The following is a 26,893-nucleotide window of genomic DNA, read 5'->3' on the forward strand; positions in this document are numbered from 1 at the left end:
GAAAAACTATTTCTGCAATGAACTTTTATTCTTACCGCATGCATCATGACCAGACAAACGGAAATCAACCATTTATTATATTGTCAATCTCTCTTCAGTCAATACTTAGTTGATATGTACGCAAAAATTGAGACAGAGTGATTAAATTTTATCAGAAACAACCAGGCGCAACTCTGAGTCGATAGTNAATTTGTTACTACATATTTGTTCGATTATAGAACAATTGCAAACGTTTTAGAAAATTGGTCAGATTGAAAACGTTTGGTTGAATTAGAAGATTCTCACTAATAAGGGGTATGTTTAATGGAATAATTTTATACATTTAGATGGTTATAAATTACATAATAACTATGGTTGTTGAAATAATAAATATAAATGGTGTTATGATGCCCCACACCATCATTCCAATTATAAGCGATGGAGCTTGCCTCTTTAGAGCAATATCCTTTGTTTTGTATGACACTCAAGTGATGGCCAGAGAAGTACGTGCAGAAATAGTGGGTTACGTGATGAGTCACTGGGATGATTTTTCGATAATGTCACATGATAGTGATGGAAATAATTATAGCAGTTCTGTCGAATACTTCAACGATATGTTGCGATTTCATACTTATGGAGGTTTATGCGAGTTAGTAGCAGCAGGGCAAATATTTCTGTTAACTTTCGAAGTTTACTACAATGGCGAGCTGTATGAGAAATTTGGTGTAGAAGGAAACCCGCGACTGCGTTTTGGTTCTATGCAAGACCTGTCTCATGGACATTTGTCATAGAGGACGTTTTAATGCACTGACGGCAAGCAAAGTAGCTCTGGTCATAGTTGGACAGCAGTTTGAAAATGAGATATTGTATTACAAAGTCATGACAACAAATTACAACGTATTAGTGAAGTTCACCGTTCGTACGATGCATTGCAATACCCGATACTTTTCTGTTGTGGTGAGGATGGTTATTCCATTGTCATCTTCCACATTGACCCAAAAACAAAGTTACTTCTTTGAAAAACTATTTCTGCAATGAACTTTTATTCTTACCGCATGCATCATGACCAGACAAACGGAAATCAACCATTTATTATATTGTCAATCTCTCTTCAGTCAATACTTAGTTGATATGTACGCAAAAATTGAGACAGAGTGATTAAATTTTATCAGAAACAACCAGGCGCAACTCTGAGTCGATAGTTACATACATCTCAGAGATGCTATAGGAATACAAGATACTAATGTTGCTCAGCTTGGTCAGATGGTAGTGCTTTTGTCATCTTTCACTGGGTCACCACAATATATGCATGAAAAGACTCAAGATGCCATGACATACGTCCGCTATTATGGTCGTCCTGATTTATTCATTACATTTACATGTAATCCTCGATGGAATGATATTAAAAATGCATTACTATCTGGACAAAAGCCTCATGATTGTCATGATATCATTGCTAGGATATTTCACTTAAAAGTTAAGGCATTAATGACATTTCTAACAAAGGGGAATTTGTTTGGAGACGTGCGTTGTTTTATATATTCTGTCGAATGGCAAAAGTGTGGTTTGCCTCATATACACATTTTGTTGTGGCTACAGCAACGTATTTCTCCAGATAAATTAGATAGTGTTATTTGTGCAGAGATACCAGACCCTGTGAAAGATCCTCTCCTTCACGAAATTATAAAAGGCAATATGATACACGGGCCTTGCGGTAATTTAAATAACAGATCACCCTGTATGAAAGAAGGTAGCTGCACTAAGAAGTTTCCTCGACCTCTCCTTGCCATAGTCTTATGCAAATCCTGCCATGTAGCGTGTTGTCTGCTGACCAATCACTGGCTGTACTTTCAAAAAGCCAATGGCCACTTTCAACCATCTGTTGATGACTATTACAAGTAAAAAAAAACTTTGCTAGGTCTTACTTTCGGGGGAAGCCTTATATTTAGCAATTCAACAAAACCTCTGCTAGGTCTTATTTTCAGAGGATTTCTTATTTTCGGGGAAACACGTTAGTGAAGTATCGAGAGAGGGCTATTTCTATCAAATTGCAAAATCCTCGCGGGCAAAGCCGTGGTTAACAGCTAGTTTAGGAATAGTTTTAGTCCTCTCTTTTGTTCTTTGTTTCTTCTTCCTTCCATAACTTTCCTTTCTAACTCTTTTCCCTTAGGTGGGGTGACCAATTCTTGGAACCACGGAGAACAATGAAAGAAAAAAGGCCCTGGGGCCAGTGAGATAAGGGAAGGACATTTTTTGGCCCAGACCTCGAGGTGGACAGTCATCGAATGTGGTGTTCCAGGTTGCGAAAGGTGACGACTAGAGAATTTGAGAGAGTTTGAGAAGAGAATTGGATGTTTATCATAGTTATGATAAAAAAAAAGGTGTTGTAACTAGTTGCAAGGAGAAAGCTAATGAAGATGACGATGACAGACTTTTCAGAAAAAGATTCGATGTGGTATCCCACCCAAATTGTAAAGTCCAGCAAAACCCCGAGTATTTCACTCGTTACTGTATTCTATTTTCCTAGATTCTCTATTCCCTATCATCATCTTTCTTTCCCTAGTTTTAAGTTAGCACATAGGCATTTTACATTAGTCATAGTTTTTGGTCACCGTTTATACTTGTAGTGAATGGTACATTTTGTAATTGTCTCCCGAAATATTGTTTCACACTGTACGTAATGAATTAATGTTGAGTTGGAATCGAAAAAAACCTGTTCATATACGTGAAATAAAATACTTTGACTATACTGTCACTTAGTTATTGATATGTCTTTTCTTTGCCGATCTACGTACATTTCGCATGAACATCACAGTACATTAAAATATGAAAATAATGAAACAATATGTATAACAATATTTTTATATTTTAGAAAATACAAGGAAAGCAGTGTTTCCACAGCTTCCATGGACAGCATGCCACTGGTACCATGTTTTCCTGTTTCTTTGACTAAAATTTCTGCTTTGTGGTCACTTTTATTAAATTGATTGATGCCATAAAGCAAGATTTGTTGTGAGTCCTGAAGGGGTTTCATAAAAACAACTTTAAAATATGTTTTGAGGATTGGAAAAAATATTGGCACAAGCGTATTGTCGTCGGAGGGGATTACTTCAAAGAGGATGAAAAAATTTTGATAAATTAATTCAAATCTTTCATTTTATTGAACCATTCCTGATATTTTTGATCATAGGTAGGTTTGAACCTTCACAATTTTTGTTAGTTATGTTACATATTTTAAAAAATAATTTTATTATTTTACCGTATCATTAGCATTATTATTACTATTATTATAACTTATGTTTAAAGTTTATAAGATGAGATTAAAAAATCATGACATGAATTCTTATTTAGCAAAAACAAAGACTCTCTAGATTTAACTCTTTTATGTCATTAAATNATTATTTTACCGTATCATTAGCATTATTATTACTATTATTATAACTTATGTTTAAAGTTTATAAGATGAGATTAAAAAATCATGACATGAATTCTTATTTAGCAAAAACAAAGACTCTCTAGATTTAACTCTTTTATGTCATTAAATAAAATTTTTATTTCTTTACATTTTTTTGTAGATATGATGGTATTGTTATAATCAAAGTACAAGAAACATAAGCACATGAGGAAATTGTTCATAACATTAACAATTAAAAAAAAGCTGCTACTGTGCTATCCTATTTTCATATCAGACTTGTCTTTTTTTCATCCATGCACAGTAATGTCTGAAGCTTATTCATTTGTGGTGACATAGTATGTAACCATGAGCAAAATATCTGAAAATAAATGTAAAGGAATAAAAATTTTAACAACATAAAAGAGTTAAATCTACAGAAATTTCTTTGTTTTTCATTTCCTATTTAGTAAAAATCTCTTGTTTATAAGCTTTAAACATGAGGAACAATAACAGTAATAATAATGCTAATGATACTGTAAAATAATAAAATAATTATGTTACACATAAGAAAAAACTAAAATTGCAAAGGCTTGAACCTACATCTCTAACTACAGTGCCTAGTATCTTATCCACTTAGCTATTGCTGTTCTGAGGAGACATGGAACTTCCAAACACTTATAAGCTAAACACTCAATTTTCAGAAGCCTGTTTTTTGGAAAACACTTAAGAAGTGGGTTATATTATTTGGACAAGGAACAGTTTGTGTTTAGTGCTACATGCTTATCAAGTTTTGTCTGAATTGGAGACCTGAATATCTGACCCTCTCCATGTTAGAATAGTATGAATTCTAGAATATTTCATAGTAAATATTCTTAGTATATATATACCTAGTATATTTTTAGTATAGTATGAATTCTACATGTACGTAGTTTTACACTATGTTTATTAGAACTATTGTTAGGTTTATATACTTGTATAAGCTAAAAGTATTGATAATAAATGGTTTTGATGAGTCATTAACATTTGTTATATAAAAATACAAAGCTGAAATAAAAGAACCTTGTAGTAAAAATTATTGCAAAGTTTAAAGATGCAATCTTTGTTTTAAATTTAAGTTAATCTAAGTGATATAGACGAAAAAAAATGTTCTCTGCTATTATATCTTGCAGAAATAAATGAAAATAGCAAAAAAATTAATTTTAACATATTTATTGTATGGTATTTTTTGTTTGCTGGATTTATTAATTATTTTAAACAATATATTTTTTGAATGTTTAAATTTCTTTAAGTAACAAATAAATTTTTTCGCTTTATCAGCCTCCAAAACCAGAAGATTTATATGTAATTTCATATACAAGTGGAACTACAGGTATGAATTTATCAGATATATAAAAATAAAATTTTTGTTTATTTTGGAATAAGTACAGTAGGACATTGATTATCCGAAACAATTAGAGACTGGGATTGTTTGGATAACTGATCATGTACAGTCGACCTCCCTATAAGATATAGATACGTTCCATTCTTTAGGAATCCGATTTCTTATGAATCCTTCCAATCACAACCCGACACGTGTCAAGTTTACGGACTACGGCTGTTTGAAAGATTTTCTTCCATAAAATTAATCGATTCTAGACTAATCCGACTCAACATTTCCAAAATACGTATATATTTTTNAATAATTGTGGCTATTGTATCATTAAAAATTATTTCTTTATTTTGCACAAACAAAATAAATATATTAAAAAATATAAAACAAAAAAAATTATATTTCGGAAGTTAATCTAGTATCAAAAACATTCCGATTCAGCATGACACATATCCTGACACACAATCCTCAGAAAAACACCACACAAAACAAGCAAAACTCTTTCTTTTTCTTTGGTTTGTCTGGAAATGTCAGCCACTTGGGCTATATTCTCCGACGAGCTGAAGTAGTGTTGCCACCTTTTCAAAATCGCTGACCGAGACGGCAGGTGAGGTTTGCTCAAACAGAAGTTCCTGATGCATGCGCAATGTCATTTTGCAATGCGAAGAAGAACATGCAGTGCATGGCGGTTCTAAATCAGTTACAGTTAGGGACTAGGGAGACTTGGGTAGGATTAACATAAGTAATTAAATTAAGAAAAAACAAATACAGATAGATGACCTAGTTCTATTGGATATTGGAGACATGTACGAATACGAATTGATCGTTCAAGAAAAAAGAAAAAAAAAAACAAAAAAACAAAAAGGCAACGAATTGCGCACGATATTCCTGGACAAAATTAATAGACAGTGAGTTATCTGAAAATAAATGTAAAGGAATAAAAATTTTAACAACATAAAAGAGTTAAATCTACAGAAATTTCTTTGTTTTTCATTTCCTATTTAGTAAAAATCTCTTGTTTATAAGCTTTAAACATGAGGAACAATAACAGTAATAATAATGCTAATGATACTGTAAAATAATAAAATAATTATGTTACACATAAGAAAAAACTAAAATTGCAAAGGCTTGAACCTACATCTCTAACTACAGTGCCTAGTATCTTATCCACTTAGCTATTGCTGTTCTGAGGAGACATGGAACTTCCAAACACTTATAAGCTAAACACTCAATTTTCAGAAGCCTGTTTTTTGGAAAACACTTANTTCTTTTGATATTTAAAATATATTACAGTAGAAGTTTATTACTGGCATCTTATAATTCAGAATGTTTGGTAATTCAGCAACTGTGCAACTGCATGAATGTCAGCTATGTTTTGAGCTACTCAATTTTTTTTCCTGTTTTTGTGTTTGAACTAGTAACATGACACAATAAGAGGGAGGTATTTAAGGAGCATTAGGTTGCAAGTGAGGTTTCCCCCTCATGTAAAGTTGCATTTTAAGTTTTAAGTTTTTGTTTTTGGAGAGTTTTATGACTCTGTGTCGTGATTAGTTAGAGGATAAGGACGGAATCCGTATCCATCAAAGGCATCAATTGTGGAACTTTTGATTGAATGTGATAAAACGATTAACCTACTAGCAAGCGACGTCCCCAGAGGAGACTATCCAGAATTTATACAGAAAATTCAAATACAGAAAATTGTTGGAATCAACGATTCCAACAATTTGAATTTTCTATATAGATTCTGGTGTTGAACTTTGTGACAAACTTTTGTGCAGTATATTCAGCATCTGAACTCATATTTGTAATATGGAGAGTTCCAGGTGTGAGCAGGACTGTACCTCAAACTTTTTCTTTGTATAGATACTGGTATATATAAATTTAAAATTAATTATTGTGGGGATGTACTCGATCTTTAGTGTATTCCCTATGCAGGAACAAAACAAAAAAGAAACTTCAAAGAAATAAATCACACACACTATGATTCCAATGCAAGGAACTTAAAATTTATTCTAGTGTATATTCTAGTTCTATAATTATTTATTTCTAGTTTATTCATTCTGATCACTACTCTGTCCCTTTGCTATAACACACACTAAAACAAAGGAAACAACACACAAAAAAATAATTTTGCGACTCTATCGTCTACACATCTTCTCTCTTCTTTCTTTCTTCTGAAAAGTTCTACTTCTTCCGTTGAGCATGTGTGATTCTCCCTCTCTTCTTCCTTGATCCGGGTTTTTTTTTGGTTGTCATCGAGAATGCCCATCCCTTCTTTACCCTGAGGCCCACCCAAGGAGCTGTTTATGCAATAGAACACATGATCTTCAAACCACATATCTCCCCTCCTCCCATTAACTTTTACAACAACAAACAGAAAACTTTTACGCTGTGAGGGCCCATCCCTTCTTTACTTCGTGAACCACCCATGGGGCTGGTTACAAGCTGGTTACACAACAGAACACGTGGTCTTCAGACCACGGTATCCTTATTTTGTTTGTCTTCCATACCATGTGGTGACCACACTACCTCTTCCACACAATACCACATTAAGATTTATTGTGAATTCCACACACCTTTAAAAAATAGTCAATAATCCAGAATTGTCTGATTATAATCTGTAATGGTGGGTCAGGCACTTGGTGGACCTCAAGCACAATATAGTTTTGAGGCCACCTTGTTCTAAATACTAAGTAATGCTAGCAAATCAATTTATAACAATAAAAATTTCAGTAACAAATTGTATAATTTTCCTGGCAAAAAGACTAAAATTGTGTATGGTGCTACATTAGGCCACATCACTTGTCTTGTATGGCACAGCGGCGTTTTCTAAGGTCACACAATAAGCATCAGAATTGATTGTTGTGCCTCTTGGCATTTCAGCACGAAAGATCATGGTAACTGTCTTTTGGGACAGGAAAGAGACAAGAAAGATGTGTTCTGTTGCATAACCAGCTTGTAACCAGCCCCATGGATGATTCATGAAGTAAAGAAGGGATGGGCCCTCATAGTGTAAAAGTTTTCTGTTTGTTGTTAATGGGAGGAGGGGAGATATGTTAGTGGATATAAAATAACAAAGTTTCTTTCCTGTCCCAAAAGACAGTTACCATGATCTTTCATGCTGAAATTGAATAACAGATCATATCTTACAGCCAGCAAGCGACTCAATTTTCTTAAACATTATAAACTTCTACAGTTCAGCACACAGACAGACGATACGGCTGCAAATGGCATCTAAACATGTGCAAGGCATGCTGAAAGCAGATGTTCATGCACACTGCTGCAATTGCACATCATTCTCACTCTCATTCACAAATGGACCTTATTTAAAAAATAGCCCTCGTATAACAATTCTGGTGGCAGGTGGCAAATTTCTTTGAAGTAGAAATTTTAAAAATTTTTGAGTGGTATGACAAATGTTTGAACTAAAATGGAAATTATGTAGAAAAGTAGATAAAAGTGTGTAGAGTATGGGAAAAAATATATTTTAATGATATTTACAGTATTTTTCTTCTTATTAAAAAACGGACCTTATTTTAAAAAATAGCCCTCGTATTTTTAAAACTTTTTACATTTATTAATTATAAAATTGTAAAAAGCTTAATTTTGAGAGTGGAGATGAGTTTTATGGAAAATTGTAAATAGTAATAATTAGTAAAATCCCTTATCTCCCTTCAATCTTCGACCAACAAAATTTAATAGTTTCAATCTCACAATACATAAACCTCCCTACAAAATTTTAAAAATTTTTGACCAAAGGTACAGGAGTTATTAAACTTCAAACCCAGTGAACAAAATTGTATCCCCTAAACACCAACATCCATACATACAGAAAAAATCCTCAACATTTTTTTGCATTTCTTGACATTTCTAGGTACCCTGAGTCCAAAAATGTAAAAATCTTGGGGGGATTATTTTTTTTACTGATTATCATAATTTCAGACAAAAAACTAGCACAAATAAACTGGAACTATATACTAAACACAAAAATTCACACCTAAATGCTAATTCCAGCAGTAATTGAACAAAAATTTTTAACGTTTTTGGCGTCTTTTAGAGGCCTTCCTCAGGAATGTACGAAACACAAAAAAAACAGTTTGTTTTTTTGTGTTTCGTACATTCCTGAGGAAGGCCTCTAAAAGACGCCAAAAACGTTAAAAATTTTTGTTCAATTACTGCTGGAATTAGCATTTAGGTGTGAATTTTTGTGTTTAGTATATAGTTCCAGTTTATTTGTGCTAGTTTTTTGTCTGAAATTATGATAATCAGTCAAAAAAAATAATATGATAAACACAAAAAACAGTGTGCTTTTTGTATTTATCATATTTTCTCTCTGTTATATATAATAGCCAGGAAATGAAATACCGAGCAATTAATTTTAATATTTGATGGTATGATTCTAATAATTTACTAAAATGTAGTGGATTTTACTGTTTCTAATGAGTTCTTTCTGTTGATTCTAATATCTGGTAATCACAATAAACAGTGCTTGTTGTATATAACAAAAACAATAAGGCAATACATATGAATACAGTAGAACCTCCATTATCCGGACCTCCATTATCCGGATTTTCGATTATCCGGATTGTTCAAAATAAACAAAAATTTTACGAATTTGCTGATTTGCACTTGGCGAATTACGATACTGTTTATGTACGTGATGGAGTGCATAACATTTTTTGTTTCAACAACGTCTCACCAGGCACAGTGGCCGTAAACTCTTAAATATATTTTACGTAGTAATAAAAATATAACTTGACATACGTATTTATAAATAATTTATATTCAAATTACATCATTTCTATGACCAAGGGCGGCGTAAGGCATGGACGACGTGGGCCACCGCCTATGCCTCGCGGTCCGAAGGGCCTCGCGCCTCGAAGGTTTATGCATTACTTAAAAGCCGCGAACGCGACGAAAAAATTTTACTCGTCATAAAACGATAAATAGTTTGTCAAATTTTTATTCATAAAAATGCAGTTTCAACTGCTTTTTATTTTATAAAATCCGTCTTCTTGCGCCACCAGAGGGCCTTTTAAACAATAGGTAGTCTGTTAGCGTTGGTCAGTAGTAGTCCAAATTCAATACGAACGTTTGTTTCTTGAAAATTTGATCACGATTTAAATACAGTATTTACTTTTAATATTACCGATATGTCATCGAAAAGAAAACGTGTTGTATTATCATTAAAAGACAAATTAAAGTATTTGTTTCGATTATCCGGATTTTTCCTTATCCGGACTACCTTCATCCCCAATTAGTCCGGATAATCGAGGTTCTACTGTACTTACTTTATAATACTTCCTTTACAAAAAAGTAAAAACACTAAAATTACCAATCACACCAAATGCACACAGTTTGTAGTTTGCAAGAGATCATCTGCACTTATTTGACTGGATAGTAGGTATTGTAAATAAATGCACAAAGAATTTTAAATGTTATTTATTACTTAAGATAAATAATATTTATAATTGAGGCTTTTCAATCAATCTTAACACAGTATATCAATATCATCTTTAGAGTGATTTAAACAGTATGTGTAAATAAATTGAAAGCATACAAAAATGTATACTGGTATAAAATGTATAGCAATGCCTGCAACATTCAGATTACATATAACCAATTGAATTTTTGCAAAAATACAAAATCATTCAGTAATGTGGCAGTACTCTAGTCCCACAGGTGTTGGATAACAAAATTCTTATGCATTTATATAATGGAAAGTTTTTGAGTTAAATTTATGGAAAAAATTGTCACAATATCAGAGTTGTAGCTATGGGGACTATGAGGTAGCTAAAACCCCTCAACTTAATTTGCAGTATATATAATTTATGCTTTTGCTTTTGTTATGTAAACTTAGGCTACTGTTACCTTTTTTACACCTTTAATTTTAATTAATAGGCCCAAGGATGTCCTGATATTACAAGTAGTGATACCAGTATCATGAGTAGTTTTAAAGTATCAATACTGATATCAAGATTGGTACCAATCTTAAAGTGTTGATACCAGCTGGTATTTGGTATTGAAACTGGAAATCTTGCCAGCTGTTGGAGTTCAGTCTGTGGCTTGATTTTGAAATGTTTTGCATAATTGAAACTTTTAATTTTATGTTCTGTTGTGTAACCAGCCCCTTGGATGGGCCACAGAGTAAAGAAGGCGTGGACATTCTCAATGATGACAAAAAATCCCAGATCAAGGAGGGAGAGAGGGATATCATGCATGCTCAACAGAGGAAGTGTCACTGTTTTGAAAAAGAAAAAGAAGAGAAGACATGTAGATGAGAGAGTTGCGAGTTTGTTTTTTTTTTGTGTGTTGCTTTCTTTGTTTTAGTGTCTGTTATAGTGAAAGGACAGAGAAATTATCGGATGGACGAAAATAAACTTTTAAGTTCCTTGCATTGGAGTCATAGAGTGTGTGATTTATTTTTTTGAAGTTTCTTTCTGTTTTTTTCCTGCATGGGAATACGGGATCGAATACTTCCCCACAACATAATTAACTAGAGTAAAGATTGTTATTTATTATTAACAAATTATTAAAATTGATTTCTGATATAAACTAAATGTTACCAATACTGTATCAGTTGATTTGAGATTTCAGTATATTTTCAAGTTTTTCAAATAATTTGTGAGTTATTTAAAAATAGTAATCTGAAAGAATTAATTTTAATTACTATATTTCAGGTTCACCTAAAGGAGTATTGATCACTCATTCTAATATTGTTTCTTGTTTAGCTGCTATAAAAGTTGCTTCAGGGGTATGTACATGTGTGAAATATTGCTAAAATTAGATTTTTAAACAAATCTTTGCATGCAAAATTTTCCGAACATAAATGAACTTTAAAATTATTTAATGAATTTTGTGTTCCAATTATTATTATAAAATAACAAAATGCTTCTTTCACTATTGTAAATTAGAAACTATAGCACCAACAATAAAATTCTTTGAAAATAGTGATTAACAGTATTCCTTGTATGATTAGCCACAAATTCACAATATTGAAAGAAGTATCTTGTTATTTTGGAATTTTAAAAATATCTGTAATTTTATCAATTATCATTCACTTAGATTTTCACAATCAGGGCCATTGAAAGCTAGTTGGGGCCAGAAATAGAAGAGGTTTCTTTTGCTATCTATTTTTAAACAAATGAAATACTGGTACCCAGAATGTTTCTTTAGTAATGAAAAGCAGTCTTAAAGATTATATTTTTATTAGTAACAATAACATTAATTTATAGGGATGGATATAGACCACTACAGGCTTTTAAGTTTTCTCCAGGCCCTGGGAAAAATCTTCAGCTTCCCTTTTTGATAGACTTGTTCACAATGAAAAAATTTATAGATATAATATTGTTTAAAACCCAAGCTAATTGTTTTCAAAGGAACATTGTTTAGAAGAAAGTATTATATTTATTGCAAATTAATTCTACATTTGAAATATTTTTAAATATTGAAATCAAGCATTGACAGATGTAATTGCATTATTATTTTTCAGGCAGCTTATAATGATGGGAAAAAGTTTTTATCTTATCTTCCTGCAGCTCACGTTTATGAAATTGTTAATCAAGTAAGTATTTATTAATCTATTAACAGTTACTGAATTTATTCAGAAAAATATTTTAAATGCATTATACATACAGTGGTGCCAAAAACAGCATTGCCCACAGTTTTCTGTAGCAAACAGACAACAAAAGACTGGCTACAGGATATTTTTTTAGTGCTTTCGTGACTGGAATATCCCTCTACAATGCAATAGCAACACTTTTCTTTCCTGGTGTCATCTGTACCAAACTAGTCTTGATGGTACAAAGCTTTAATATTTCTCATGTGGCTGTCCGCCATGCTTATTTTGTATAATTGTACATAGAATAGGAACTCCTTTCTTCTTCTTTCAAGTAATTCTTCTTCCTTCTGTCTTTAACCCTTTCCTGTCACATGACAGGAACTTTACTGTTAAATACATTCTGGAAGCGAAGACTCGCTCGGGGTCCGGGTGGCATAACTGGCAAGCGCACCGCACGGCAAGCAGAGGTTGCAGGTTCAAGCCCCATCCCGGGCCAGTTCTTTTATTCCAGAAGGTTCTAAACTTTACTGTTGATGGGTCCTGATTGGGACAGTGGACTGTACAAAGGGAAAGGAAGGGGTCCTGCCCAAAGGGGACCTGGGGAAATCAGGAGTGGATGAGAGTCACTTTTAAGGTTCGCCACTGATGAGATAAGTCAGGTGAGAGAGAACAAGAGACAAGCTACAAGGAGTCAGGTCTAGGAAGATAGAAGGAGAGAGAGGGTCAGTATAGACCATGTGTGGACAGTGACTCGGAACTAAGAAAGCAAGTCTTTCTGTATGTGCTCAAGGACCTGCCTTGGTATATATTTAATGGTAACTGCTTGTTAATACGTGCATATCCAATCCGTTGACATCCAGTCAACGGATTGGATATGCACCATCCACGAAGCAACCATAGTTGACATTACCTCAGTTGACTGTTATTTGTATCGTTTTATTGTCACATGTTTCTCATCCTTTTTTCACACTCAAATGTGTCTTGTTTAGCTAGATGTGTTATTTATAGTGAAATGTGGATGATACAGTTGCTGTATGTTACATCGCTGCAAGAAGCTTGTATGATGCAATCATAAACAAATGTCATCTATTTTATTACAGTTAGTGGAATTTTCAGCATCTAACAATTATGGGAGATGCAGTTTTTTCTGGCATCACTGTACTTTTCAAACTACATGTATTAGTCTATTGTATCATCTGTCTAGACAAGAGAAAATAGCTGACAAGTTATAAAAATGGTTATATCATAAAATAATTTTATTTTTTATCATACAATATACAACAGACACTAGAAAATTCATTTTTTGGCATCATTATTATTGGGTTAATGCAAAAGTTTCTGGAATTTTCTAGACCTCTAGAATATTCAAAAATGTTCTCTGACAGATGGCAGCTAGAAGTTTCTTGTGGGGTATGTAAATGAAGAGTGTTGAGTGCACAATCATAAGTGAAAAGATATTTAAAAAGTTAATATTACCGTACAGAATATGTCAAGTTTGTCAATGCTTTCTTGTGACCAAATTTTCATGTGTGCACTTTACAATTATCAATTTGGTATAAAACCATCAATACAGGAGATAAAAATGGTACCTGTATGCAGGTGCAGATCTACATAGGAACTAATAGGGCTTAAGCCCTGGGCCCCCAAGTGTCAAGGGCCCACAAAAATTGAATTATCATCATAAATTTTTAATACTTTTTCATTAACAATGAGTATTTATGAATAAAAAATAGTTAATATTAATAATATAATAATACTGATAATTAATAGTATTATTTGTTTTATTGTAATAAATGTATCGTCAGCTCACCAAGTTGCAATTTTAAATGCACTGTCTCAAATTTGAATGCTATAAGGAGACTAATAATAATGACCAGCCTGCCTTATAAGGCAATGNTATGATCATAAATTTTTAATACTTTTTCATTAACAATGAGCACTTATCGTATAGTAAAAAATAGTTAATAATAATATAATAATACTGATAATTAATAGTATTATTTGTTTTATTGTAATAAATGTATCGTCAGCTCACCAAGTTGCAATTTTAAATGCACTGTCTCAAATTTGAATGCTATAAGGAGACTAATAATAATGACCAGCCTGCCTTATAAGGCAATGTCTATTCTTAATCTAACAAAAAAACCTGTATGTCAAGTTAAGCACAAAATGTTGTGGATGAATGTTGGTCAAGACTGTGCCAAAACTGGAATTAGTGTTCAAAACATCAGTGCAACGTTTGACTGATACTATCCACATTAAGCAGGCACAGATAAACATTATGTGCTTTATCCATGATGATGCAAGACCATCCGTATGTTTCTATAAAAAAGTAAACAACTACAAACCTTTACGGTGCGATATTAAATAAAATTATCAAGAAAAAGTTCCCACAAACGTTTTCGAATCGATTTAAGGTTCTTCATCAGGTGAAAAAACGTAAATACGTAAAAAATCATTCGATGGAATACAAAATTTGAAAGAGATTCGATTAACGAAATTCATGAATCCTGCAGCTGTCATCATCAATAGGCATGCGCATTCTTCCGATGTAAAAGTTTTTTATTTATATAGAATTTTTTCCGTCGTATATAAGCGTTTGCCACGCTAAGGATAGAGACAATTCATCCTTATTGTTAATACACTTGTTGTCATGGGCCGCTTTATATATACAAATTGCTTCAATCCATCTTAGATGCTCGGTATGAGGTGTGGTGTGGATGATTCTGGCTTTGTTAAATCTTGAATGGATGTCTGGATCTGTAGCATAACGAGCCAGTGCTGTAGTTACTCATCCAGCATTATACCCATCGATTCTTCTTCCTCCAACATTTTGTGCCCTCAGGGATCTCTTATTCAGAATAGTGGATGATGCTAACTTCCAGCAACAAGTCTTAGAGATGACACACCTGTTATGCTACAACTCGTTATTTCAATTCAAAGGCACGATGTACAGTACAGTACATGCAATCTAGGGGTGTACCGATGGGGAGCCCTGTTGCAGGGGTCTTATGCAAATTAGTAATACGTCAACTAGAAAAAAGAATCCTCCCTCTCCATTTCTCTAACATCATATTATACAGGAGATATATAGATGATATCCTCATTTTATGGAAGGTCAAGCCAGACGTATTAGCTTTCTTAGAATCGGTTAATGACAACCAATATGGCTTAACTCTGGAGCTGGATCAAGCACACGACACACATGTTCATTTTCTAGATATTAGCATTGATGTGGATGGAGCGATGATCCGCACGAAGGTATACAGAAAACCTATTGCAGAACCGCTATACATACCAATAGGATCGTGTGATCCTTTTCATTATAAAATGGCAGCGTTCAACACATTAATTAAGCGAGCCTATACTCATTCCTCAATGACGGGTGCTCTAGAATCTTAGCTTAGAACCATATCTAATATAGTGAAATGCCATGGATATCACAATCTTATAAATAACTTATCAAGGAAACTACATCATCCACAAGTATCCGCACAAGCTACATTGCAGGGAGAAGAAAGACCAGATCCTAAAGACAGAGTTCCTGTCACTTACAACCTGTGTTTACAAAAGCTGTACTCCGAGATTGCCAAAAAGAAAAACATTAACATTGCATACAGGAGATGTCCTACTGTATTTAATATACTCCGTAATGCTAAGGATGCTCCCAACAATGAGTTGCTAGTATGTAGTCCCATTGAATGTGGGTGTATGTGTCATCCCATTGAATGATCATCGCTGTAATGAAGAATTATTATACATTGGCTCCACTAAGCGCTTGTTAGGTATCAGAGTAAAGGAACACAAGGCTGACATACAGCACAAAAGAGTAACTACTGCACTGGCTCGTTATGCTACGGATCCAGACATCCATCCAAGATTTAACGAAGCCAGGATCATCCACATCACACCTCATACCGAGCATCTAAGATGGATTGAAGCGATTTATATATATAAAGCGGCCCATGACAACAAGTGTATTAACAATAAGGATGAATTGTCTCTATCCTTAGCGTGGCAAACGCTTATATACGACGGAAAAAATTCTATATAAATAAAAAACTTTTACATCGGAAGAATGTGCATGCCTATTGATGATGACAGCTGCAGGATTCATGAATTTCGTTAATCGAATCTCTTTCAAATTTTGTATTCCATCGAATGATTTTTTACGTATTTACGTTTTTTCACCTGATGAAGAACCTTAAATCGATTCGAAAACGTTTGTGGGAACATTTTCTTGATAATTTTTTTATTGCACTGTAAAGGTTTGTAGTTGTTTAATTTTGCTATAACACGGTGTTATGGAGAAGTTTGATTACGTTTCTATATTCAACAGTTGACTCAACGGTGAGAGAACAACGTTTCTAAATGGATCGTTGAGTTCTTTAATTTGAGTTACTTTAATTACTAAAGTGAGTTACTTTAATTATTTAGCAAAACAGATGCAATTACCACCTTCTCGTTACTTAAGTCAGCCATCTTGAAAAGCAACCTCTCAACAAAAGTGTTTCTTTTTTTCTGCAAAACGTGACATCAGATCGTTCAATGGAGGGACTCAACGGAAAATTCACTGTTGAGTCAACCGTTGAATATAGAAACGTACGGCATGTGTCAAGGTCAACCCAGTAGAACTGCTTAATCTTGGTTGGGAGTTCTTCCTCATTCCCTGTATAATTCAGATATTGCACCATCTAGCTATCATCTCTTGTGCTCCATGCAACACTTGAATAGAAGGCAGTTTGCTGATGATGAGATGAAAATTGCACTTGCAGAGTTCTTAAAGTCAAAACAGCCTGAGTTTTATTCAGCAGGAATTCATGACCTCCCAATCAATGGAAAGAGGTAATTGAATGTAATAGCAATTATTTTCTTCAATAAACTATTTTTGTTTTAGAAATGGATGTTGTACTATAAAACTCTAGAAAATTCCAGAAATTTCTGCATTAACCCAATAAATGTCTTTATATGTAATGGTTGACACCAAAAAAACTCTGTATAATTTGAAAACTAGAAACTACAACTAAAAACTTATAGCTAAAGACTTGTATATTTAAAATGATCTCTAAAACAGGTAATATGATGAAGTTTTTAGTTGTAAGTTTTCAATTATAAAAATAATGTGGTCATGCTCTAAAGCAACGGTGGGCAACCCCTGGCCCGCGGGCCAGCTACGGCCCGTGAAAAGTTTCTATCCGGCCCGCGAGATGTTTAGAAGAAATTATAAATAAATATATTTCGATATAATTCGTCTAGTTTAAATTGAATATTATTTTCTGAAGTGTTGCAGCAGCAATGACAGGAAAAAATAAGGGAGTCATTTCCTTATTCAAACAAAAAATGGGAGAACAGAATTTTTCTAAATTATTTATATCTCATCGCATCATCCATCAAGAAAATCTATGTGCAAAAGCTATGCAATTAGAAAATGTAATGTCTGTCGTATCCAACTACATAGTGCTGTTTTTATTGTGTTTAAAGTCACTTAGATTTTACAAATAGGTGAGCCGTTCACAGCCCGGCACACGCATTTGTAAAATCTAAGTGACTCATACAACATGGAATTCATATAAAACGGAATAATCAACAGTGTTATAGGGGGGTCGACTGTAGTAATTAATTTCTTTTTATTTATTTATTTATTTATTTCATATTTGCAGACTAAAAATTTACAGGTCACAAGGTGTCAATTAACTACTATGGCCCGCGGAAAAAACGTAAAATTTATTCTGGCCCATGTTATAAAAAAGGTTGCCCACCCTTGCTCTAAAGAACAGTATATAAATCTTAAGCTCTGTACATCCAGCTATCAATATCTCTATTATCACATGCCTGGCTAAAATATAGTGGGAATGATCGACTTTCACAAATCAGAGGACCTATGATCTATTCCACATTTTTATTTCATGAAAGCTTAATAATCCATTCTAATGAAATTAGCCTGCAAAACAGTTGTATTCCACATTTTTGACAGATATTAGAAATTAATTAAAAAATTGTATTTTAATAATTTATATAGTCTGAATAATTTACATTTGAAATTTAATTAAATCATAATTTAAATATATTGTTCTAGTTAACAATAGTACACAAAGGTGGAAAAATTGGTTTTTATAGTGGTGATATTAAAAATGTATTAGATGACATATTAAGATTCCAACCAACAATGCTGCCTTTAGTACCAAGAATAATGAATCGCTTATATAGTATTGTAAGTATATATTATTAAACTACATTCTTTTATTTTATTAAATATTATTAAAATATAAGTAAAAGTTTTATTAAGTTACTTTATCTCACCAAAAATTACATTTATTTATTAAGGGGCATAGGGGCCAAGCTGGTTTATGAGGTTTTATCTCAAAGAATAATCTGCGACAATATTCTCAGACGGGTTGAGCAGTTCATTGAATGTCAATGTTACCTTTGTTTTAAAAAACTATTAACACGAAAAGACTGTCTGTGTCTTTAGTGTGCTTTTTTATAAATTAATTTAAATGTTTAAATAAAAATATGGAATATATTTAATTTCTGAAATATAACAAATTAATTAACCAAAGATCTAAAATTTAAATTATAACTAAATAATCCAGTTTTTAGATCTTTGGATAATAGACTATTGGACTATGGTTTAAATTTGTTTTTAAAATTAACTGTATAAAAATAATCTTATATATGGATTAGATTAAATTTACAAATAATTCCAAGAAATTTATTTGCTTGTTTTAGATCAGCGATTAATTTAATTAATTAAAATGTAAAATCAAAATATATTTCATTAAGTTTGTATAATATAATTTTTGCATCATTAGTGAAATGTATCAAATATCTTGACTGCATTTGCTAACAATGAATAAATTGAAATTCATGTATAATAACAAAATAAAAAATAAATAAAAGATAATTTATGGTAAATTAATTTTTAATAAAAAATTATATAATTAATTTCTAACACACACAGCTTCTTTTTCATGTGTACTTGGAAATCACCAAGAAAGTAAAAAGCTGTGAGTACATAATTGAGAAAATTGAATCAGATTTATTACTTCAATTCAGAAGCAATTGTGAAAAGTGCAATTGTGCCCAATTGCTACTAAGATGATAATACAACAATATTGAGACAGTATAAATGAAATAACAATAAATTTATTGAGATAACATAATGCACAATAAAAAGAATTCGGATACCAATTCTAGAGCATTCATCCAAAGCTCAAGAACAAAAGGGTCCAGCATGTGGACCTGTGTGACAAAGAAGTTTTTATGTTTACAATCATAAAAAAATAAAGATATGATATTTATTACAAAAATTTACTTTTTAAAACGAACTTAAAACTAACTTATACCTAAAGACATAGAATGGGAATTTAAGATAGAAGAGAATAGAGAAAGGAAAGGGGATACCCGTACTCAGTTGATCCTTTTGTTTCTGAGATGACTATTTTAGTTGATTCCTCAGTGGGATTTCATCCTCCCTTTTGGAAAGATTGTCATATACCTTTTTTTCTGGGGATAACAGAGATTGTCTTCATTGATGATTGTCTTAAGCCTTAGGACTCTGGTGGCATGAAGCCTTCAGAAAACTATTAGGTTCTTCACTACGGTCTGGATTGACCTCTTTCCATCGTCTCCCTCTTGTGTCTGCTCTCCTCTCCCTTCTTCGAAAAACCATTATTTTCCCATTTGTGCCTTCAGGCTTTTACTCTCCCCATGGGACAGTTCAGAATGTCAATCAACAACAGAGTGAAATAGAAATAAAGAGCAGGAGAAAGTTCTAGAAACAGGAAATGATAAGAATTGAGGGCAGAAACTACCATCTAGAATAATCTATAATAACTTAAAATTATGGCTTACAGCCACAGAATATCAGAATTTTTTTAATATGTATATTTTTTAGTTACAATGCAATAAAACAATCTTGTCAGAAGTTTGAAATTTTATTTTCTAGAAAATATTAAGTATTAGTTTAACTCTGTCTTCAGAATGCATTTGATTATTTAAATTCTAGAACAAAGTTAAAAGAACAAACAGTTTTTAAGTAGTCTAAATTCTTAAATAATGTACAGGAATATTATTTCTTTATATTAAAAAAATTTCCAAATAATTCAAACATTAGGCTAAATCTACTTTAATGGAGAAAATTAACTAAAACAGTTTTTAAATGCAGTCTCAAGTACTTTTGAACTTCTGAAGCTCCTCATTAGGCAAAATTGCAAAACTGTCCTTAAAATTTTGGAAGTACATTGATTCAAAACCATTCAAAATCCATCAAATTCTAAAAATATAAAGTATATAAACAGTAGTGATCCATGTAGCTCTCTCTGTTGTGAGATTTTCCTTAAATGAATCATTTTTTTTCCTCTTAAAAATGTGCTAATTATATTTTTTTCTACCCATTTCCATGACTCTGACAAAGAAGCATGAAAATGGGTAGTGAAAAGAGAAATTGAAGAGACTAGTGAATAGAAGATCCTAAGGTTTAAGTAACATTACAACCTAATATATTCAATGATATATTTGAATTTCATTCATAAAATTTTATTTTAAATTAAGGATTCCCACACATTTTAAAAATTAAATATGTATTACAACTTTGAGTTTACTTGCAATGAAATAAAATATAATTTGAAAGATGAAAAATTACAAAATACTATTAAAACTGAAAACAACAAGCATTTAAATTATTTCCAGTTATCATAACTTATTAAAAAGTTTTGAAGACTTGAATACAGTGCATGCATTGGAACATTCATAACCATTTACTTGTTAGTTTATCTGTAATTAGCAGACCCCACCACGTGTTGTTGTGGCTCAAAATGTATCTATTATAAATGTATAACACTTCCCCCGTGGGGGGAAATTTTTCGAAAAATTTCTTCTTAGTGTACATTCTCTTGACGTATCCTATTGAAACGCAATCAAAAATGCAAAAACCTGCATCTAAAATAGTATAATAGAAGCCAAGTTCTTCACGGCAAGCCTTAATCCTGTCCCTCTCCCCCACGGGGGGAATATCGAAAAATCCCTTCTTAGTGTACATTCTGTTGACGTACCCTATTAAAACGCAATAAAAACTGCAAGAAACCACATCTAAAATAGTATAAATAGAAGCAGAGTTCTTTATAGTAAGCCTTAATCCTAACCTTCTCCCTTCAGTGGGGGGAATTTCGACATGTATATTATATAAAAACATGTGCGTATTCGAATGCAGCGTTGTGTCTAAATTTCAAAGGAATCGATAGGAACAAACAACATTACATTTTTATTTATATAGATAGATAGAAGATGATCTGCTTTAGTTCATTTTCACAGAAAAGCATAATGCCTCACAGAAATAAACATCTCCAAACCCAATGTCCAATATAGTAACACATCGAATAGCCCAATTGATTTTCGGCATTCGATGTGTTGCCTCACAGAAAAGCAAGCTTAGGGTGTCGTACTCGTAGCACCATCTGTTTGACATAAAAGCCATAGCCCTAGATTATATCTTTTAATTTATATGAATGTTTACTGGAATAATATACAGCCTATGTCAACCCTGAAGTTCCATTCTAAATATTGGTGAAAGAATTTTTAAAATCGGATGAGTAGTTTCAGAGATTACCCACTACATCCAAACTTACTTACTTACTTACAAACATTACCTCTGTATAATATTAGTATAGATAAAATTATTTGTTTTATCAATGATTGATTTGCACATTTTGCATTTTAATTTAAATACCATTTTCTAACAACATAAATTGTCAAATGTAATCTTATTATTAGTATATTTAAAACATATTATAGTTATCTTGTTTTTGTGATTTTCAGTTACTGATTAAGTTGTAAAATAAAGTAAATATTACATTTATTGGACTTATTTATTCTTACATTAATTTAAAAAAATGCTTGAATACTTTATTTTTATGATCTTAATATGTTTTTATTGTGTAAAATTTTATGACTGAAATAAAAAAGAGTAAATTATTTTATTTTTCATTATTTATTTCTAATATGTTAATTATAAAATATATTTGAGTTTTCATTTTTGAGTTATTTCAATTTGCGGAATATGTTTCATGACATATAGATTAATTTTAATTTAGATTATGGATGACATGAAGAAGAATCCTGTAAAGAGATATTTTTGGAATATTGCATTGAAGAGAAAGGAAAGTTTGCTAAAACGGTAATTGTAATTATTATTTAGTTATTTAATTTATTTACTATATGACTATCTCATTAGAAAAAAGTATTTAATATTATCATAAATGGGTAAACCAAAAAATCTAATATTGACCAAACAGGCATTTTTGCTTGGAATTTCACTTTTAACAATGCCAAAGAGAATTTTTTTGTGCTTAATGAAGCAAAGTGATAATATCATCTTTAGTTTTGATTTTGTTAGTAAATGATGAAAAGTTATGCTGTTAAACAAAGTAAAACAAACAAAAAACACATTTTATTTGTCTTGTATATCAGTCAGAGCCGGCCCTACCATAGGTGAACTTTGCGCCTATTGCTTTAGGCCTAGGACTTTGCACCTGGAGCAGTTGCTCCAGGCGCAAAGTCCTAGGGAGTACCTCAGTGATAAAGAAAATTAAAGGAGAAAATATTTTTTTCACTTTTCATGGGGGGTGCCATAATAGGATCTTACTTCATCTTAAAATTTGCCTCGGGCCGGCACTTATACCAGTAATATTAGAGAGGTTGCGACCAATGTTGCGACCAATTTATCTTCGCTGGTAACATTTGTTGTTAAACGTTTCTGTCATTTTTCAACAATATCCCATAAGTCAGTGTGTGACATGAACATATGGTGCAACATGTTTTACTTGGAGTTTAAATGTCAAACATGTACTTCTGCTTGCTGTACAAGTTTAATGTTTGTTCCTCTCGCCACAACCTCTCTATTGTGTTGGTTGTAACAAAATAAAACACTCTGTAGTCAAGCTAAATCTTTTATTTTAAATGTATACAGTATTTATTTTAATTGTGTATTTAGCATTTGGCCTGCTAAATATCTCTAGACAATATTGTTAGATATACTTTAATTATGATCACCTGTTATATAGATACAGTGGTGCCTCGTATAACGTACGCCTTGAATAACAGACGCTGCAAACAACGGACTTTCTGTTTGGCCGTTAAGTGTACCCTTACTAGTTACACTATCATAATCACTCTTCACTTTCAAACCAATTTAAAATTTGAAAGATATAATCAACCACTCACTATATTTTAAAGCCTGAAAAAAATCCAGCATTTAGATATTTCATTAATATAAAGTTTAAGCTTGGCTGTTTATATATTTATGAATTTAGTATTATTCTGATAATAGAAATAATGTCATCAAACCAAAGAAATTTTGTAATAAGTTAATAGCTGTTATTGAGAAAAATAATCTTTTATCAATATTATGGTTATTAAGAAAATACTATTTCACTCTTGGCAAAGCAAAGTTTCATTTAGAAATATAAGTGATATTATATTATCTTTTAATAGCTGTTCATATTAGTAAAAAAACTATTTTATATATCATAAGGATTTTTCCAACTTTGAAATTAAAAATAACTGAAATCTGCTTTTACCTAAAAATTGAAAGATTATCATCATGTTATTTTGTTTACTATATTATTTATACTTTATATATGTTATGGACAAAGTGATTAATATGGGCATTATGAATAATGCCCGGGCATTATAAATAATGACCAACAAAGTTGGGCATTGTAATAAATTTCAATAATTTATCAAATTGACCGGTCATTATGAACACTGCTATCATCTAGTCAGGCAAAGTGATAATAATACGTTGAGGAGTGATCATCCGAAATACGTTAGCCAATCTTACTTGCTCATGTGTATTGCATTTAGTACCGAATTTTAAATTTATGTGACTAGTAGTTAATCTTTCTTCTTTGACAAAAGTAATGATCATGGAGGAATCATTAAGTGTTATGAATAATCGCTTCAACAATCGATTAAACGAGTTAATAGCAGAAAAAGGTGACAACAATCAAATTTTTACAAAATCAGCATATTTGTCAATGATACAAAAAGTGAGAGTCAAAAATGAAAGTTACTTCTAAGTTATTGGAAAAATATCAGCGTTTACGTAGATATGACGTTGTATCTATTGGAAATTTAGAAAAATTAATTATGCCTGTAAAAGAAAGCAATGCGATTAAATATTATGTTCACACGGAAGAAATATTCAGATATTGCACGATGCCCATATTGCTATTAGACATGACGGTAAAACCACATGGAAAAATAATTAAGTACGAAATATAAAAATATTACAAGAGAGATGATCATAATTTATTTGAACTTGTGTGAAATCTGTCAGAAAAAAAGAATGTTCCTAAGAAAAATCTAAATCAGGATGTTATTAGTATTACAGAATTGGTGAATGAAGAAGAAACAATCTAAATAATTGATCCAAAAATAGAAGAAAAAATAAGAAGTGTGTCTAAAACAAGGGCTTTGTTTAATCTTAAAATGCAAGCGGAAAAAATGATTAATACATCAAATTCCAAATACACAGCAGCTAATGTTGGTGATACAGTAAGGATTCGTGTATCTGATGTAGATCGAGCCCGCAGTGATGGAAAAAATATTTTAGGTGTTGTTGTTGCGATTAAAGATAAAAACCTTTACAAACTGGTACCCAGTTTTTATCTTTAACCGCATATTATCTTTAACATGGCATATTAAATCTATTATATTCCAGAAACCAATTTGCTGTTTGTAAAGAAAACTTCATTTCTATTGGAGATGTACCGGGTGCAGAAATTTCGCTTAGAAAATGTGCAAGAATGTCATAGATTTCTGAAGGCCACAACTATAGTTGATGCTGCTGAAAAATTGGTTGAAAATCTAATAGATGCAAATGCTACCAAAGAAAAAAAATTATGTACAGTAATTCCAAATGTCATGAAAATCTTAATCGCTCAAATAAATAAACTAAAAAACATTTAATTTTTTATATAATTTATACCAAAAATTGTTAATAATACTTTTCGTTAATATTAGTTTAATTAATATAGTTAATAGTACTTTGATATAATTTACAAAAAATAAATATTTCTAAATGAAATAAGTGGAGTTTTTTTAATCAAATTTAAAATTCTGTACTAAACGCTGTACGATACGCACACGCAAGTCAGCGTGCCGATTGGCTAGCGTATGTCAGATGATCACTCCTCAACTTATTATTATCACTTTGCCTGACTAGGTGATAGCAGTATTCATAATGACCGGTCAATTTGATAAATGAATCAATATTTATTACACTGCCCACCTTATTTGGTCATTATTCATAATGCCCGATTAATCACTTTGTCCATAACATATACACTATTTAATCATAAGTTTTGATTTATTTTTTTATTAATGATAGGATACTAAACTATAGATATGGCAATCATGATATGCACTTAAATAAATAAATGGAAAAAGTATCAAACTAGAAATTTTAAAATATTTATATAATTTATTTTAGTGGCATTTTACGAAATGATACAATATGGGACAAATTGTTTTTTGACAAGTTAATAAGAGATCTTGGTGGAAATGCTGCAGTCATTTCTTCTACTTCTGCACCAATTTCTCCGGAAGTTATCAGATTTTTTCGACTAGCATCTGGCTGTCAAGTAAGTTTTTATTTCCAAAGATAATGTTTAGAAATACTAAAAATTTGGTTCTCTCTACTTTAAATATAATTGTATCATTTCAAATCATGTAATATCATTTCTAAAGGAAATGATAAGCTTGACAAATGATAGCTTAATAAATTTTATGATCCAAAACATTTAGTTCCTTTGACTTCTAAATTTCTTAACCTCTACTTTTGTTTTCATATATTATCATCTGTGTGCATAAATATCTTTTCTTTCACTTTTTTTTTCTGTTTTGAAAAAATAAGAACATGTCTGCAGATATTTTCAAATTTTTCTAGTCTAAAATGGACTTCCTTATAATTTGATATTTTCTCAAAAATTTGTTTCTTAAGTAATTTATTCCTTGTTCCAATGCCTTGTTTTCAAATATTTTTGATATTTCATCTGTTATAAGAAATAGATTGTTTATTTTAAAGGAAGTTATTGATAATTGTCAGTGGTGCACTCAAGGGGCCCTGGCACCCTCCAAAGAAAGAAAAGAAAAACTAGAAAATTTTAAAATCTTTTCCTAATTAGGATTTTTTTTATTATTTATATTGTGTCATCTATTCTATTTCTATACTACTTATGAATTGGCAGTCATTCAAGGTAGGAAATTTTACTGAATTCACATTAAAAATTTTTTATCTGTAGTTGGCACTCCCAATATTAAATCCTGAGTGTGCGACTGATAATTGTTATGCTTTCTTAGAGATATAATGAAATGATATTGTGGGATCTCTCAGTAAATTGTAGTTGGGTAAATAAACATTATATTATAAAATATTTGATACCAGTAAGTTTTTCTTGGAATAGATGATAAATGTGAATCATATGTTTGAGAGTTTCAATCCTTTTTCATCAAATTAGTTATGACCATTAGAGAAAGGAAAAGACAGGAGACTATCCTTTGAATTTCTCTTCTGAGATAAAGTTTATTT

General features: G+C 31.6%; 1 protein-coding gene across 1 annotated transcript in view; it reads left to right on the forward strand.

The window, feature by feature from the left end:
* Positions 1–25,985, forward strand: part of LOC111625377 (long-chain-fatty-acid--CoA ligase 5-like) — a 65,290-nt gene extending 39,305 nt beyond the window's left edge. The window contains exons 8-13 of the mRNA XM_023368513.1: positions 4,691–4,742; positions 11,423–11,496; positions 12,235–12,306; positions 18,380–18,514; positions 22,395–22,477; positions 25,796–25,985. Coding sequence (XP_023224281.1) covers positions 4,691–4,742; positions 11,423–11,496; positions 12,235–12,306; positions 18,380–18,514; positions 22,395–22,477; positions 25,796–25,970 — 591 coding nt within the window. The 3' untranslated portion in view covers positions 25,971–25,985. The remainder of the gene's footprint in view (positions 1–4,690; positions 4,743–11,422; positions 11,497–12,234; positions 12,307–18,379; positions 18,515–22,394; positions 22,478–25,795) is intronic.
* Positions 25,986–26,893: the final 908 nt, after the last annotated feature.

The sequence above is a fragment of the Centruroides sculpturatus genome, unplaced genomic scaffold (assembly GCF_000671375.1).
Source record: "Centruroides sculpturatus isolate CEXI.00-Female unplaced genomic scaffold, Cexi_2.0 scaffold233, whole genome shotgun sequence".
Classification (NCBI taxonomy): Eukaryota; Metazoa; Arthropoda; class Arachnida; order Scorpiones; family Buthidae; genus Centruroides; species Centruroides sculpturatus.